The following is a 17,005-nucleotide window of genomic DNA, read 5'->3' as shown; positions in this document are numbered from 1 at the left end:
ATGATTAATATGTAAAATATTCCAGACTACACAGTGTCAGGAGTTTAACAGAAATCTGAAAATATAAATACAATTTACTACCTGATCAGTTTGGTTATTAAACAGGTTTGACTTACAGCCACTAGGAGGCAGCATTGCTCCAATATGTCATCTTTAAACCTGAGATCTGTTGGGTGAGACGACATTATAAGCTTGAAACCACAGAAATAATCACTCACAAGTGTCGCAGTAACGAAGAAAAACAGTTTTTATTTGAAATAAAACCAGACTATATTTTATATAATTACACAGACGCAGTCACTCAGGTTATCAGTCCCCTCGTTAGATCCACGTTATAAAATAGAGATGTCCTTATAAAGAGGCGGCTTTTAAAAAAAAAAAACTTTTTAAAAGCAACTCAACTTTGACAAACTACATTTACAGTGTATAAACAAAATAAAACCCGGAACTGATGATCGACCTGCTGCGTCTCATGGCTGTGACAGTTTAAAATGACTGAAACACTGACGATCAATAACAATCAAAAACTAAATCACACAAAATAACAACGTCAGCTCATTTCTATGTGAAACAGCTCTATAAACTCTGGGTCCCTTTTTTTTTTTTAATGAAACAGAACCGATTAGAAGCACAAACAGCAGTAGTGTGAAAACAGTCAGTCAGAGTTCAGACTGGTTGAATTAAGGCTGATCATTTAAACCATGTGAGTCTATTTTCATGTAGGCTGTGATTTAACGTTTTAAAATAACTTACGCTCACTTTAACCAGCTGTAAAGGTTATAAGAGGCAGTGTTGTATCCTAAAAAAGGAAACCAGTACCTGACTCAAACCACCTGACAATGACGGAGCGTAATGTGTGAACTGTGACGTCACCGTGAAGGTGTGAATCATGTTTCCTCTGTAAACAGTTTCAGAGTGTCATCAGGCTCTCGGGGCTGAAAGGGGGCTTCCCAAGTGTTAACTATTATTAATCGTTCAATATGACACGAAATATCAAAAACAGGCCCGTTTATTAGTTTTTTTGTGCTTTGTGGAGCTAAAACGTTTTATTCTTTTCCTTCTCTGATCCACCGTCAGTTAATAAATAAATATCAGGTCGACTCTGCTGCCTGTAAAACATAATCTGCACGTACATGTTGAGAGCATTGCGTGCGAAGAGGTGAACTCACGGAGTGTCGGTCTGCTCTCAGTCCAAAAACTAAACTGGTTTAATGTTCCAGCACTAAAAACGCCAAAGTCCGTCCCTGACTGACCGACTGGGACAGTTAAACCAACTTCATCAGTCGCCTCAGCGGAGCGTCGCCACTTCCTGTATCCTTCCTTTCATACATGTCATATGTAACCTTTTCTTGTTTTTATCTGTAGACAAAGTCGTGACATGTCTGCTATAAATTATGCTTGGCGTCATTAACAGGTTTGAACAAGACATGTTTTTCTGTTGAACAGAGGTTGAACAGCTTTTCTCAGCTCACATTCTGAGGATTCAGTAGGACACAGATGTTGACTGAAATAATACCTTGATTTTCATGTTTCACATGTGTGTGACTTCATTTAAATGTATATTTCTGTCATAATTTGTCTCTCGGATGTTTCGTTATCTCCACAAACTAACATGACTACATTTCAGAGCACATTTGACTTAAAATGTAACTCACAGATATTAATTTGATCTGTTTATACGACAACAAAACCTTTCGATCTGGTCAGAAAAACCCTAAATCAAAGATGCATGTGTGTTTTTGTGAGCTTGGGCACCCTCTGCTGTTCATAAAAAGCAAATCATCATCTAGAACTTAGATGTTGGAAAAACAGTGCCAATATTTACTGTACCTGAGTGTATATGAAGGTTTTAAATTTAAAATAAGATATACACTGTTTTTTTTTTTTTAAACGTTATACCGACAACATAAGTTTCAGTGATGGGACTCTAACGGAGCGGATCGTCTACATTTTTAAAGACGTAATGAGCAGATTTTCAGGAACACGACACCCAGTTTATATGTTTATATGCGTATGATCGAATGTGTCTTTGGCAGAGAATAACTCCCATGATCCATTGCTGCGGCTCAGTGAGAGCTGTGTAGAGACTTGAAGGTGCCATTCAGCTGTTAAACTAATGCACCTCCACCTCGTGAGTCTCCTCTGAGGCATCCAAAGACAGCGAGGACAGGGTTTCCTGCTCCGCGCACCTACTGTCAGCTAATTCGGGAACACGGCTGGTCTCCAAGATGCTGAAGTCGCTGTTTTCGGCCAAATCTCCGCCAGATACATTTGAGCCGACGTCCAAAGAGTTGCTCAAGTCCCTGATGTCGGCCATGTATTGCAGGTCTTTCTCCTCAGAGCAGCCGTTCATCTGTAGGTCCAAAATGTTCCTGCTGCAAGCCTCAACTTCCGACCAGTGAGCGACCTCCTCAGGAGAAGTCTTCATGTAGTCGTTCGCCGCTTCCGTCTCGTCACAGATGCTTTCTTCATCGCTGACCTTGACGATGCTCTCGTTGGAGGACGGCAGCGACCGGCTGTCCTCGTCGCTGTCCTCTTTAGTCCTGCTTCCATCCACATCCACTTCCTGCTGAGCTTGCTTTTCGTCCATCTGTTGAACGGCGTCACCGCAGTCGACCTCGGGGACACTGAGCTCATTGTGATTCACTTCATGGATTTCTGACTGAAGTGCTGTCTCCTCTCCGCTCAGCAGTTCATCACTATTCTCTTTGTCTCGCTCGTCTGGTTTGTCAGGCTCCTCGGGACAGGTGACCTCTGTAACGTGACCATCAGTGACACTGCTGACCTCAGGGATGGCGTGATTTTCTAAAACCTGCTTTTCAGGGCAGACGTCCTCCAGAGTGTCCTCCTGAGATGCGGTGAGGTGATCTACACTCTGTTCCTTTGAGTCTGTAAAATCTAAAACCGCAACAGAATTCACACATTTTTCTGGAAACTCACAGCTGACATTTTCTATATTTGTCTTCTCCGTCGTGTCTGGATGAGAAACCGTCTCTTCTATTGTATCTGACCTCTCCTCGCTGACTGTACGCTCCTCCTCGAGCACGCCGTCCACCGCACAGTTCTCCTCGAAGCCAGTCCCCATGGGCGAGTGCACCTCCACTGGAGTCTGAATTTGACAGCTCCTCTGCTGAGTCCGTTCTCCAAGGCTCAGACTCTCAGGTGTTTCGTCATCCTGTCTGTCGCCCAGAAAAAAAGTCACCTCTGTCGGGTCGCAGTCCTCAACCACGGCCTCTAGATGGTTGAGCTTCTGGAGGACCCTTATAGAGGATTTCTCCTTGTGCTGCAACTCAGCTGTGTCTCTATCATGGAGCTCCAGTAAACCGTCGAGAGGGTCAGAGTCACCGCATGACAACAGCTCGGGGCTGTGGGTGTCTTCATTTTGTAGGCAAGGTTGATGAGGAGCTGGGCTGTGGAGCGAGGAAGAGAAAACATTTAGTTTTACTGGAAAGAAACAGCAACATTCAATTTCAAAAGAACAGGAAGTTAATTCTATATTTACAAAGTTCTGGTCCATATGAGGGGCATGAATAAATCTAAACAGTAAAAAGGTTTTTTCCACGTCATTAGTTCTGTATCAGTAGTTCACATCCCTGCCTCGTACCTCTCCATCGACTCATAAGAAACAGTCAGACTCGGCTCCTTGATGGAGTCGTCCTCCTGAGCCTGAGCCAAGCCCCGATTGGACGAGGCGTAGGTGAGGATTGCGTCCGTCACCGAGTAGGGAGTGTGGCCCTGCACGCAGTCCTGGATGTGACCGACCGGCAGCTGGGTCTGCAGGAAGAGGTGGAGCTGGCTGTCTGACAGACACACCGTCATGTTCACCACTCTGTGGTATGGTACAGAAACATACACTCAAGATTAATGTCAACAAAAGATTTTATCATTAAGTTACACACAATAAATGTTTACAGCAGATTAACAGATAATATCTAATCTGATTTTTTGTTCTCATGAAGAACAAAACAAAGAAAAGAACAAGAACTGACTTGTCCAAGAAGGTCTGAAGTCCTTTCCTTCTCCTCTCCAGGAAGTCCTCATTGCTAAAGGAGAATAAGGATTTTCCTGGAAGGTCTGGGACGGGCCTGGAGGGATGAAAACAAGCAAAAAGGGTTTATTCTCCATCTTTGTAGTTTACAGCATCTTTGCTAAATGAATTATGTTACAGATGTGCCATGTAGGTGATGGAAAAACCTTGGAGAGGACCGACGGCACTGAGATAAATCTATGTTAAGAGTAACCTGGTGGAAGCTCTTTATAACACAGGAGGAGTACATTACTAAACACTTGTATCTGTTTATTAATATAAACAACTACATTATACTGTGTTACAGGCTGTTTATTAACTGTTTATATGTTGCTTATAAACACTAAATATGGAGGTTAAAATAAACAGTTACTGGCATCAACAAGATGTATAATTTTCTGAATATTTCCATCAACCAGCTTTTTTTGGTCACTTCAGGTCAGTGGAACAAGCTGTAAACACAATATTGACATATTATCACATTATAAAGTTCATATAGTGACTGTTTTTGCAACAGTTGCCCATTTACACATCCAGCAGACACAGTCCAACATTCATTTGGAGTCATGATTCTGGCCATGATGAATCTAAATCCAGTATTCACTCCCCTTTTATCTCTGTTTTGGTCTCCACCAGAAACACATCTGGCTCTTTAGCTGCCAAATGCTTCGCCAGCGAGTTGCTAACTGTGTCTGTCTGCCCTTTAGTGCTGAGCAGGTAGTGTGGGGAACAGTGGGGTCATCAGTGTTTTCATTGATGAAAAAGCATTTTTGGCTGTCATGTAAAACTGGCCCCGGGGGCCTCGGATGACGCACCACTGAAATGCTCACAGCTATCGACCCCGGACAGGAAGAGCACTAAACCGGGATGAGCTGCTTCCTCTTCACGTCTACTTACACCAAACCGGCGTTCTTCTGCAGCTTCTTCTTGAGCCAGACAAACTCACTGTAGCGCCGCCGCACACAGGACGTCTTGGCTGTGAAGGCCTTACTGTTGGTCTGGGAATGGAAACAAAAAGGTGTGTATTATAGTTTATACTACTGCAATGCACAGACAAAACCAACGAGCTGATGTTAAATCCCATCAAAAGACCAAAACCTCCTGCTGACAAATGTTCTCTGTGTATCCAAACGCCTGATATATCTTATTCCTCTGTGCTGTAGCTGCGTTTTTGTCCAAAAACTGTTAAAAACACATCAATAAGACACACATTCCTTCATCAGTATGAACACAGATTTTGGTTCAACCCCACACAGACACCGTCCTGCTGCCAGAAACACTCACTAGAGCAACAAATGTGTGTTAATCCACAGCTGAAAATAGTCCTCCTGTTTGAGTAACATTCGCTAAAAACTACATTTCCCAGCTGTTTCAGGAAGAGACTTTTTAATTATATGTTTGTGACCCATTTTTTAAAAAGACGTAGGAACCAATGAGCTCAGGCTGAGTGCTAAAGGCGAGGTAGGAAAGTGTTGAGAGACGGACGCGTTGATGGTTTTGTTCTTTTCATGGGATTTGTTAACAATAAGAAAAGTACAGAATAACACAAAACCATTCTACTTAATTTTACAAAATGTTAAATTTATTTTTGTGACTGGGATGATTCACGCTCCAGTTGTTCAACTGTTGCTGATCTAACAGCAGAACTAACACATCGTCACATGTCAGATTTGTTCCAGTAATGTGTCACAGAGTCCATTGATGTTTGCATAACAAGCGACTACCTTCTGACGACCCAGAATCAATTACAAGCTGTGTTGGTAAGTTTCCATGTCATTAAAGTGAATTCCATTAGAGGAGAAAAGTCCTCAGAGGCGTATTTTCTCCGCTGTGACTCCCCTCCTGTTTCACTTGAAGCCACAGTAATTAGAGATGGTTGGAATGTCAAGAAAAATAAAAATGATAAACTATAAACAGGAAACCTTTACCTTTTAACTGTGTTAATTTAATTAAATTCAGGCATGCCCTGTCTGTTTTGGAGGAGCTTTAAATGAAACTGTGCGAATCATTATTGTATTATTGTGTGTATCCCCATAATTACGCGTTTCAAAAAATGTGCACAAAAGTTTAAATGAATGCTGGGAACAGAAGAAATGATTTGCTAGAAAGTGTTTGTGCAGAAATAACTAGAAGATACTAAAGAATGGATCAAACTGTCAACACTGCCAGTTTTTTCTATATCTCACATTTACCAAAGCAAAGCAACCACGACTCAACAAAATGACATTAGATCATGTGAGGTCACATGACGTCCTCCCAATTCCATGAGTCAACACCCGCACATCCGTGTAAGCATGGAGCCTTAACTGCTGACACAGCGTTCTTAAACACAGACAGCTGCCAAGACGACGACAACATCAACTCCTGTCCAAACACAATGTAAAGAAGGAAACTCCGCTCTCACAAATGGTTGGGTTCAGTTCAGCTGAGATTGACAAATGTCTCAAAACTCTTATCAAACACGTGTTATCTGAAGCTCCAGACGATGTGATGTTGACTTCTAATGACTTTGTAGTAAAAGATTAGTAGAAACCTACATTTGGTTTGGATTAATGTCAAAAACTGCTACACTGGTTTAAAATGACAGGTAATTCTTGTCTGGCAGGAAACTCTTTAAGTATCAACAAAGATTCGACAGGAAGGCAACTTTTCAAAGCCACAAACCACAAAGACGAGTCAAAGTTCTCACTGTTAAGAAGCTTTTAATACTTACATGTAAGAAAATCTTAAAATCCACATATGAATTCCATGAGCCTTCGTTCTGAATGCGGGGATCCTGAACCCGCACTGCAACAAACTCCTGAAGGGCAGAAACAAACAAACAAAGAAAAGCAGTTTCACAAGTCTTTAAAATAGAAAAAAAAATAAATATATATATATATATATACTGCTGTAGTGTCTCTAACAGATTGAGATCTAGATTACTGTGAAGACACGACACATGCCTCCTCTACACTGAGGCCAAGTTCCTCATACGCTTTTTAAACACATCAATGGACGAATTGTTCTTTGGCATTTGTTCTGTGGTACTTTCAAGAGATTCAAGAGGTTTTATTGTCACATGCCCAGCAACGTTGAAGGCCGTGAAATTTGGCTTCTTTGAGCTTCAGTTCAAATTATAGTGTATAATAAAATGAGAGATAAATATAATAAAATGAAAGAGAAAAATACATTATATTGCACATTGTTGGGCAGGTGCCGTATTGCACATAAAAGATGAGACGTTTAAAAAAAGGAGGAGGTGTATCGCTGCTTGGTTTTCTTTTTAGGTTTCACTAACTCAGAAGAAATGAATCTTGGTGTGAAATTTAGAAGAGGAAGAAGAAAACAAAAAAAAGGGCAACAGGAGGTTACTTACATCTTCTTCTTGATTGCTGATCATCCTACCGAGTGCTGCACTGCACACAGAGAGGAGAAATCAATGAGAGGAAATCATTCAGTTAATCAGGATAAAACGCTCTCACAACTGTTATGATGATGATGTCCTGAGCTGATGACTCATCCTTTAAAAGAGAAGCTGAAATCAACTGAGTCACTCTCGCAGCAGAGTTTGTGTCTTCACCACTCAAAAGAGCAAAATATTTAAGACTCTTGAGAGCCAGTTGAAGAGCCAATCCTGAAGTAGCAGCCTATTGAACAGCCAAATACTGTCCAGCTGGTAGACCAGGACTCATTTAAACCAGTATTATCTATTGTAAGCTGAGTACAATGTATTTATCTGCCGGTGCTTCCCCTCTGAGATAGAGAAGTGGTAATTGTAATGACATGCCACTGTGTTAAACAATAGTCGTAGTGGTTTTTCAGGGAATCTGACGCTTGGTTTGTCTGTAAAACAGGGGTGCAAGTAACGGTTAGTTTCATTATCGGTCATTATGTCTCTGTTTGGTCTATAAAATACCAGAAAATGGTGAAATATGTTGATCACTGTCTCCCAAAGTCCAAGACAATGTCCTCAAATGTCTTGTTTTGTCAACAGTCAATAACTTAAAGATATTCAGTTTACTATCATAGAAACCAGACAATATTCACGTTTGAGAAGCTGGAACCAGAGAATTTGAGAATGACTCCTAATGATCAATTGTCTACTATAAAACGTCAGAAAACAGAGGGGGAAAAAATCACAGAGGTGATGCCTTCAAATCGCTTATTTTGTCCAGCCAACAGTCTAAAAACCAAAGATATTTAGTTTATAATGAAATACAGTGAACAAGATGTTGCATTTTCCCTTCCCTTAAATTAATAATCGATTGTCAAAATAGTTGTCAATAAATATATACATTTGAGGACAACATCTTAAGCTTTGGGAAACAGTGTTTGACATTTTCTGACATTTTATGGACCAAACCATAAATCTGAGAAAATAGCCTAATCGACAGATGAATTGATAATGAAACTAATCTATAGGTGCAGTCCTGCATGGGTTTCAAACAGAAAGTGAACAATTAGTGCTGCAACTAATGATGTACTGTTTCCCAAAGCACAAGATGTAATCAAATGTCTTTTGTCCAAAACAGTCACAACCCAAAAATATTCAGTTTATTGTCATAAATGACTAACGAAACCATAAAATATTCACATTTTAAGAAGCTGGGCTAAGAATTTGAAAATTTTACTCTTAAAAAATGACTCAAAACGATTAAATCGATAATCAAAATAGTTGTCAATTAATTTAATAGTTGGCAACTAATCATTAATCGACTAAGTTAATTGTTAGAGCTCTAAGTTATAAAGAAAGAGAAACTAACTTTCATCACTTATAACCACAGTTACTGACACTTGTAACAACTTATTTATTATCCATCAAACAAAATGTTATGCTGTGTTTTAGTTGAAAGGACTTGAATCTGTTTGAGTTTTAAAAATAACAGTCAGGAAGAAACATAATGTAACACCTGATTGTTAGTGTAAATTAAAAGTCTTCTGACACTGTGTCAATACAAAATAATATAAAGAGAAAAAGCATCTTTAAAAGCTCCACCTAAAGTACTGATAACGTTGTGTCAAGACTCAAAAACCACTAACGGCTGTTTAACGGTTGATTAGTGTTCTGGCCTGAGTGATGAGACTTATGAGCAGGAAACATTAGCTAAAAGCTAACATCCAGTCGACGTGCTGGCTTTACTTACTTTCACGAAGTGTGTGTTAGCTTCTGAGGAAGTATCCAGCCGGCTGTCGTTGTTGATGTCGTCCCGCTTGTCGACGTTTCTGCTTTATTTGAGTCCAAAGTCCTCCAGTCCAGAGGCTTGTTTTCCCGAGCGGCTCCTATCTCCATTTCGCAAGTCACACAAGCAGCGACGTTACGTCACACGGTGACGTATGCTTCCGGTAGTGTGCGCGCAAGCGTAAAGGAAGGCGGGGCAAATATCCAAAAAATAAACAAAAAAATGCTTATTTAAATTAATTAGAAAGTAGTAATTTTTGACTTGTTATCTCATAATTTTGACTTATGATGATTATTTTTATTTTTGTCATTTCCAGTGGTAGAAATGACAAAAATAAATGTACAGTGAGTACATGTGTGAGTAAATGTACAATAAAGACTTATATAAATATTAAAAAAATCTCATTAAAGAAAACAAAATAGCGATAAAAAAACAACAACAACAACAGGGGGATAAAGAAAAAAAACCCAAAGACCAAACCACTACATTTACTCAAGTACTGCATCTTGTACTGTTTATGTTTATTTCGAACATGTAACAAATAAGTAAAAGACACAAAAACAAAACAAGAATAACAAATAAAATGAATGGTAGACATATACTGCGAACTCTCAATAAACAAATTCTCATGAACAACATAAATAAATATTACATGCCCGAAAAGAAGTAGGAGGAAATATACACTTACATGGTCTTACCCCTTCCTAATAGCTCAATTAACTAATAAATAATAATATTTATATATTTATACTTCCACTCCCCTACATTTCAGAGGGAAATATTGTACTTTCTTCTCCACTATATTTATTTGACAGCTTTAGTTGCTTTTCAGATGAAAATAATATAATGGATAATATAACAATTTATTTTATGGGCTTGTGTACCCTTTAAAATGTACTTCATCATTAATAAAGATATTTTGAAATTGAGTGTTTTTTTTAATTAATGGAAAAAATAAGAAAAAAAACCCACACTGATTTAGATAAATGTATTTGATTTGTTTATTTAACGTACACATATCATGCAGAAAGTGAGAGGCGTTTCATTGGTCCAGTCCTCCTTTGCGCACGGCCCGCAGTCACAGATCTACACATCACACGCGCGCACCATGATTGGCTGCTGTGACGCTGGTGAGTAACATCCACCCGCTTTGAGATCTGCGAAGCTGCGCCATCGTCCCGCTCCGGCGGACTTTTTTTTTCTCCCTCTTCTCTCATACCAGACGAAGGGGCGGAAACGACACATTTCGCTGTAGTCAAGCTAGCGGCTTTGTCTGTATTTTGACAACAAAACCGACACAAACACCGACGTTGTTAGCGTGTATTTAACGAGGCAAAGGTGTCGTTTTATTTCAGTTCGGGTGGAGCTTTTAAAAGCAGTTAGTCATCGGTGAGTTTAATCTTTGCCTTCCCTCCAAACGTGCTGTTTCGGTGACGTTAGCTAGCTGTGAGGTTAACGTGCATCGTTTCAATGAGAATGAAAAACCAGTTGTTGTTAGCCGACACATTATGTGTGACCGTAAATAATCATTATAACCGACAGTGTGTTATATTAGTGAGCTAACGGGAAAGCAATATGGAGGAGACAGCAGCTAGCTGAGTCTCTTCGTTTCGAGCCTTTGTCGTGTGTTTTCTTTTTTTCGCTAGCTGATAGGAGCAGCAAAAAATATATATTAGTAAAATCTCTAAATTGAGCATGCAGAGGGCATTTTACACTACGACAATGCTAATTTAAAGTGTGTGTAAGCCTGGCTTTATTCTAGCATCTCCACACTAATGTTAATGATACATGCTGTACGCTGCCGCCAGGTGTTGTTGATGCTGGCAGTAACTGGCACGGCCATAAATACCTGCTCTGTCTGCCTCTGCTTTATTATCAATGAATAAAGTGACAAATATGCAGGTAGCTGACGTGCAATTCTGTTGTTAAAGGTTAACAATGATGCATTTTAGTTAGGCCCATATTTTTGTACTCCAAATAAAATACACTTGTAACCCCCCCTCCCCCCACTTGTACTTTACTTGAGTATTTCCATGTGATGCTACTTTATACTTCCACTCCACTATTTCAGAGGGAAATATTGTACTTTCTACTCCACTACATTTATTTAACAGCTTTAGTTACTTTTCAGCTGAAGATGTGACACAATGGATAATATAACAAGCTTTTAAAATACAACACATTGTTAAAGATGAAACCAGTGGTTTCCAACCTTTTTGGCTTTTGACGTCTTACAAAAAGCAGTGTGTAGTCGGGGTCACATTTCACATGTCTATGAGTTGTTAACAGCTCCACCAAATAGTGATTTTTCCCTCTAAACTTCTCACATGCTTTCATTTCAATAAATGTTCAAATGATCCAAAAAAAAAAGATTAGAAAAAAAGTCCAAAAACTGAAAACAGATTTGTGTATCAGAACTTTGTTTTTTCTTCTTTCCTCTCCCATTAATCATCTCACGACCCCTCAGATTTATCTGCTGACCCTTTGGAGGGGCCCGACCCCTAGGTTGGGAACCACTGGACTAAACTAACTAACTGTATATAAAGTAGTTGAAACTAGCTCCACCTCCAGCAGCTACAACAGTAACATGCTGCTCTAACACTGATGCTTCACTATTAATAATCTAATGATGTCATATATAATAATATATCAGTCAGAGGGACCAAACCACTACTTTTACTGCAATACTTTACATCAAGTTCATAATACTTATGTACTTTTACTGTAGTAGGATTTTTCATGCAGGACTTACTTGTATTGGAGTATTTTTACATACTTTTACTTAAGTAAAAGATCTGAATATTTCTTCCACCACTGAGTGATGGTACATGGGTAACTTTAGGCAATGCAGATTAGGCAGTCTTTTTAAAATATAAATCTATAACTGGGACAGAAACATTATACGATGGGCTATAAAGTTATCAACATAACCAAGTGTATCAAATATCTACTGCTGGTAATCTCCATTGGCTCACATTGTCACCCATGTGTCTTTTCAATAAATCAATAAATCTCAAATTCCAATGCTGTTTTCTCCTCTCTACCACATTGACTCCCGCTCGCTTCCATCATGCAACAATCTTGACGTTGACCAGAGAACCTGCTGGTCCCCAGGTCTACCTGATGAGTATGAGCCTGACTACAGAACCCCCTAACGATGGTCCCACTGTTACAGAAGGTTTTATACATCATTACTTTCTAACATAAATTTCTCTGTATCACTTGTCCTTGTGCGGTAAGGTGTGTGTCAAGAGTCGAGGAATGAATATACTGATGTGTGTCTACTACATGGCACCATAAATGTTTGTGACCCATTTAAAACGACACTCAGCAGACTGGTTTCCCATCTAATTGTGAACCAGATAAAGTAAAAACCTTTCCCAAAACACATGTGAAAATGATCTTTTAACCATGTCAATGAATTTTAACGCTTGCAGGCAATAAGCGTTTTTTCAGATTGAAGGCTCAGCAGCAATTAAAAGACCGATCGTCTTCAGGATCAGTAACTATCTGCTCTTTCCTCCAGCGTCTAACCCGGCAGAGACCAAAATGACTTCGCCTGAGCCGAAGAAGGAAAAGAAGCCAGAAGATGTAGCAGAGGAAGAGGAGGAGGAGGAAGAATACGTAGTGGAAAAGGTCCTGAATCGGCGGGTTGTGAAAGGGAGAGTAGAGTACCTTCTCAAGTGGAAAGGCTTCTCTGAGTGAGTGTTTTTGGGGAATAGATATTATATATAATACATGTCTTTGCGTGTATAATAAATACTTGGTGTGTTATGGATTATTCTGGTTCCATTCTGTCTCTTTTCTTATCATTTTTCTATTCACACAGTCCCCCAAATCAAAGAGTGCATTAAAATTATAACCGAGAAAAGAGATACAGGCATATTTAACAGATTAAATTACATAAAAACTGTATTTTTAATGTACTTATGTCGACAGTGAAGATAACACGTGGGAGCCAGAGGACAACTTGGACTGTCCGGACTTGATTGCAGAATTTCTGCAGTCCCAGAAATCAGCACAGGAGGGAAAGAGGAAGGCGGCCGGAGAAGCAGAAGGAGATGACAGTAAATCAAAGAAGAAGAAAGACGAAGTAAGTCCCAGTTCTGTTCTGGAAGTGGTCGGTGAGTCTTACTGGTATTTGTTTGGTTAGGATACAAAAACAGTAGGCTGAATAACAGCATCTGTCTTCTGTCGCTGTGAAGGGATGAAAAGGATTCTTGTTCTTCTGTGCAGAGAGCAGCGTCAATGTTTTTTAATAATAATAATAATAATAATAATGATAACTTTATTTGTGTAGCACCTTTCATACAAAAAAAATGCAGCTCAAAGTGCTTTGCAATAAAATAAAGTACATTCACCAAGTGCTTCACATAAAAAAAAAACGTAAAAAAACATGTAAATATACATAAGATGGAAAGTAAAACCCACTTGATAATAAACAGAAGATAAAGTGAAAATACTTCAGTGGTAATTTGAGACTTAATAAGCAAAAACTCAGAAAGTATTTCGCCATGTTTACACAGTCTGTAAATCGGCGCCTTGGCGTCTCTGCAGCGATAAGCAAACAGAACCTCCCTCCTTCCAACGGACACAGACTCACCTCTGCTGCTCTCACATCTCAAAACACTGACGTCATAATAATAATAATCTACCGGGTGAAAACAATTGATGATGTTATCAACTTTAATCTCGTTAGACCAGAAAGTTGCAGTGTCGTATTTCGTGATATGATGAGTTTATAATATTAGTTCTATTAAATTGTTTCAGCACGAGAAGATGTTACACTAAAGGACTTATTGACGATTGATTTGGCAACGATAACGACAAATATCGGCTTTTGAATCCCATGTCTTAGTCTTAAACTCCTTAGACAGAATACTGAGTTCAATTTGAGTAATTGCCAGATGTCGTATTATTCTAAGAGCCCTGAAACACACACAGAGTCTCCAAACCGCGACGAACGAGCACTGATGAAGAGTTGCACTTGAACGCACCATAATGACTCCTGACCACCAACACGTAAATTAGCAAATAACTGTCTGTGTTTTTAATCCAGTAAACATTGTGGAAATATAATTAAAGTAGTTTTGACAACAGTGTGAATCAAAAAAGTCTCAGAATATGTAAAACTGTTAAACTTTGTGAAGCTTTTCTTTGCTTTGCTGTTTGAGTCCTTTAACTATAGAAGAGCAAAAGAAAGTTTAGAGTAAAAACATTATTTCATCTACACAGCAAGATAGAAGCATTTTTTTTTGCATCTTTTTGTTTGCAGAGCTGTTTTAAAATATTGCAAGGACAGAATGATAGAACATAAAACAGCTGTTTTGGTGATTTCAGGCTCCACCTCCACATTTCTATGAGGTCTCAGGTTGAATCCACGTTTCTTCACTGGTCTTGTTTTTAGCCTCATGTGGACTTTCTGCAGACTTCACTCATTATCCTCAACTCATCGCATAAGAAACGTGATGCTTTAGTGTTTTAAACTGCTGACACAAAAATATAAAACTTACAAGTATGATCATGTTGAAACAATATTTAAGTGTAAAATATTGTACAAATATGCAGAAGAAGAAAGAAAGGCTGCAACTAATGATCATTTTTAGAGTGTTTTTTTTCTGAGCAGAAGTCTAAAATCCCCAAAATATTACATTTACTATCATGTAAGACAAGAAAAAGCAGCAAATTCTTCATCCAAACAGATATTTTTGCTTTAAAAAATGACTCAAATGGTTAATAGATGATCAAAATAGTTGCTGATTAACTTTGTCGATCGACTAATCATTGCAGCTCTAGAAGAAATAAGATGGATTAAATGAATATTATTTTTTAAAAGTGACAATAAAGAGCTGTGAAGTGAGAAATCTGTCTCATCAGGGATTAATGTAGACTTGCAAATCTTACTCCTGTTTCCTTTTTTACTGATTAGCATTTAGAATTTATAGATTTCTGCAGGCAGCTTCACACAGAAAACATATGTATCGCCATGTGGATCCACAACTTCAATATGTCCTAAATATTTCATGTTTTCACAGCAGCAGTGTCCCCGTGTTGATGAGCCCGTTCGTCTCATCTCATATAAATAAACATAGTGACCTTTAAATAGGTAGTTAGTGTCATGCTGACGTTATGTTCTGTGCTTGACTGAAGTAGTGTTTCGTTCTTTGATCCTCAGACAGAGAAGCTAAGAGGCTTCGCTCGAGGTCTGGATCCAGAAAGGATTATCGGCGCCACAGATTCGACGGGAGAACTCATGTTCCTCATGAAATGGTTCGTACGCCGTCGTATTGCACAATAACTGCGTGGCAGCTGGTGGAACTTAATTACCCCCCAGATGTTCGGGAATTAAAATGCGTCATTAAATATTTGTCTGCATCAAATGCAAGTCTGTTGAATTTGTTTGTTTGTTTTAACAGGAAAAATTCTGACGAGGCTGACCTGGTCCCGGCGAAGGAGGCCAACGTCAAGTGTCCGCAGGTGGTCATCTCGTTCTATGAGGAGCGACTTACTTGGCACTCGTACCCGACTGAGGATGAGAAAAAGGATGACAAAAACTAACACAGGGCAAAGGAAAAGAGAGGAAAAAAAACTGTAGTTTTGAACTTCATTGTACTTTGGACAGAGGGGTCTGGGGGGGAGGGGGGGGGGGCGAGGGTGATGATGAGGGCAGAGACAAGCAAGACGCCATCGGACTCATTCGTCTTTTAGTGTAGTGTCACTTCATTTGATTCTGCTTTTATCTGGATATAATCTAAATGTATATATACGCTTCAGGTTTGCCTAACGAGACACAGCCCAACAGAAACGTCAGTGTTACATTTTCAGTCATGTCTTAAAGGTGCAGTACGTAGAATTTAGCGGCGTCTAGCGGAGCGGACTCGGCAGAAACGGAGTATTATAAATATGTTTTAATTAGTGTATAATCACCTGAAAATAAGAATGACTGTGTTTTTGTTACCTTAGAACGAGCCCTTTACATCTACAGAGGGAGCGGATTGTCTTCCATGGAGCCCGCCATGTTGCTACGGTAGCCCAGAACAGACAAACACTGGCTCTAGATTTTGCGTTTTTCGGCCGCCGTAGATTCTCTAGACGCCACTAAATCCTTCACACTGCACCTGTAAGAGTTGCTCGACTCTACTTCGGTATCATCTTCTTGTTTACATTCGATGCAGTGATTGATCATCTTGCTATGACATCGTATCAGCTTGGTGATGTTTTTATTTTCATCAGTGTGCCATAATTCTTCTTCTTCTCTTCTTTTTTTTTTAACTTGGGACATTGGTGCTTTTGAGGGCAAAACTGTGTTCATCTTAGATATTTCCTTAGGACTTGTTTGTTGTACAGTTATGAACCCTTTTCAGTGGTTAATTTGGTCCTTGGTAATCTTCGTAGTGTTTTTCATGTCTTGCTTGTCGGTTTTGGAGAATAAACCACTTTTTGTTACCGTGCTGTTTCACGCTGGTGTCACTTTTAATGTAACAGGATCGTTACCTTTTGGTTCTGGTTCCTCTCACTCCTGCAGGACCTTTCCAAGAAGTGAGTTACAAAAATTATTGTAGAGCTGCAGCGATTAATCAACTATTTTGATAATCGATTTGAGTCATTTTTTTAAGAGAAAAGACAAATTCTCTGGTTCAAGCCTCTAAAATGTGAATATTTTCTGCTTTCTTTAGTCTTTGAGTTGTGGACAAAACAAGACATTTGAGGACGTCTGGGAAACTCTGATCAACATTTTCTAATTGATTAAAACAAAATAATCGTTAGTTGCAGCCTTAAATTACTGTAACAAATCCAAACTCGGAGTTCCCCTGAA

General features: G+C 39.2%; 2 protein-coding genes across 4 annotated transcripts; one reads left to right on the top strand and one right to left on the bottom strand.

The window, feature by feature from the left end:
• Nucleotides 1–229: 229 nt before the first annotated feature.
• snx11 (sorting nexin 11) lies at nt 230–9,340 on the bottom strand. Of its 2 annotated transcripts, none has more exons than XM_067575415.1 (7): nt 9,154–9,340; nt 7,386–7,425; nt 6,741–6,827; nt 4,925–5,025; nt 3,990–4,085; nt 3,605–3,829; nt 230–3,410 (listed from the first exon to the last, which is right to left on the bottom strand). In XM_067575415.1, the coding sequence occupies exons 2-7, from the start codon at nt 7,407–7,409 to the stop codon at nt 2,114–2,116; spliced, it is 1,830 nt and encodes a 609-aa protein (XP_067431516.1). In that variant the 5' UTR covers nt 7,410–7,425; nt 9,154–9,340; the 3' UTR covers nt 230–2,113. The 2 variants fall into 2 exon arrangements, with proteins under 2 accessions (XP_067431516.1, XP_067431517.1); XM_067575416.1 differs by having other exon boundaries at nt 7,386–7,420.
• Nucleotides 9,341–10,375: 1,035 nt separating this feature from the next.
• On the top strand, nt 10,376–16,636 carry cbx1b (chromobox homolog 1b (HP1 beta homolog Drosophila)). 2 transcript variants are annotated; one of them, XM_067575426.1, is made up of 6 exons: nt 10,379–10,578; nt 12,285–12,367; nt 12,716–12,890; nt 13,129–13,282; nt 15,365–15,459; nt 15,606–16,636. In XM_067575426.1, exons 2-6 carry the CDS (start codon nt 12,313–12,315, stop codon nt 15,745–15,747), a joined length of 621 nt encoding a protein of 206 aa, XP_067431527.1. In that variant the 5' UTR covers nt 10,379–10,578; nt 12,285–12,312; the 3' UTR covers nt 15,748–16,636. The 2 variants fall into 2 exon arrangements, with proteins under 2 accessions (XP_067431528.1, XP_067431527.1); XM_067575427.1 differs by lacking the exon at nt 12,285–12,367 and having other exon boundaries at nt 10,376–10,578.
• The last annotated feature ends 369 nt before the right edge of the window (nt 16,637–17,005 follow it).

This window comes from Thunnus thynnus, chromosome 20 (genome assembly GCF_963924715.1).
Source record: "Thunnus thynnus chromosome 20, fThuThy2.1, whole genome shotgun sequence".
NCBI classification, from domain to species: Eukaryota; Metazoa; Chordata; class Actinopteri; order Scombriformes; family Scombridae; genus Thunnus; species Thunnus thynnus.
The sequence above is the reverse complement of the archived record's forward strand: the minus strand, read 5'-3'. Positions and strand labels throughout refer to the sequence as shown.

What these genes read in the sequence shown, in the direction of transcription:
- cbx1b (XM_067575426.1), top strand. Translation starts at nt 12,313, where the DNA reads ATGAGTATGAGCCTGACTACAGAACCCCCTAACGATGGTCCCACTGTT. An exon ending in TGGTCCCACTGTTACAGAAG is followed by an intron (nt 12,368 to 12,715) that starts GTTTTATACATC and finishes TCTTTCCTCCAG; the next exon opens with CGTCTAACCCGGCAGAGACC. An exon ending in AAGTGGAAAGGCTTCTCTGA is followed by an intron (nt 12,891 to 13,128) that starts GTGAGTGTTTTT and finishes TTATGTCGACAG; the next exon opens with TGAAGATAACACGTGGGAGC.
- snx11 (XM_067575415.1), bottom strand. Translation starts at nt 7,409, where the DNA reads ATGATCAGCAATCAAGAAGAAGAT. An exon ending in TCAGCAATCAAGAAGAAGAT is followed by an intron (nt 6,828 to 7,385) that starts GTAAGTAACCTC and finishes TCTGCCCTTCAG; the next exon opens with GAGTTTGTTGCAGTGCGGGT. An exon ending in CTTCAGACCTTCTTGGACAA is followed by an intron (nt 3,830 to 3,989) that starts GTCAGTTCTTGT and finishes ACCATACCACAG; the next exon opens with AGTGGTGAACATGACGGTGT.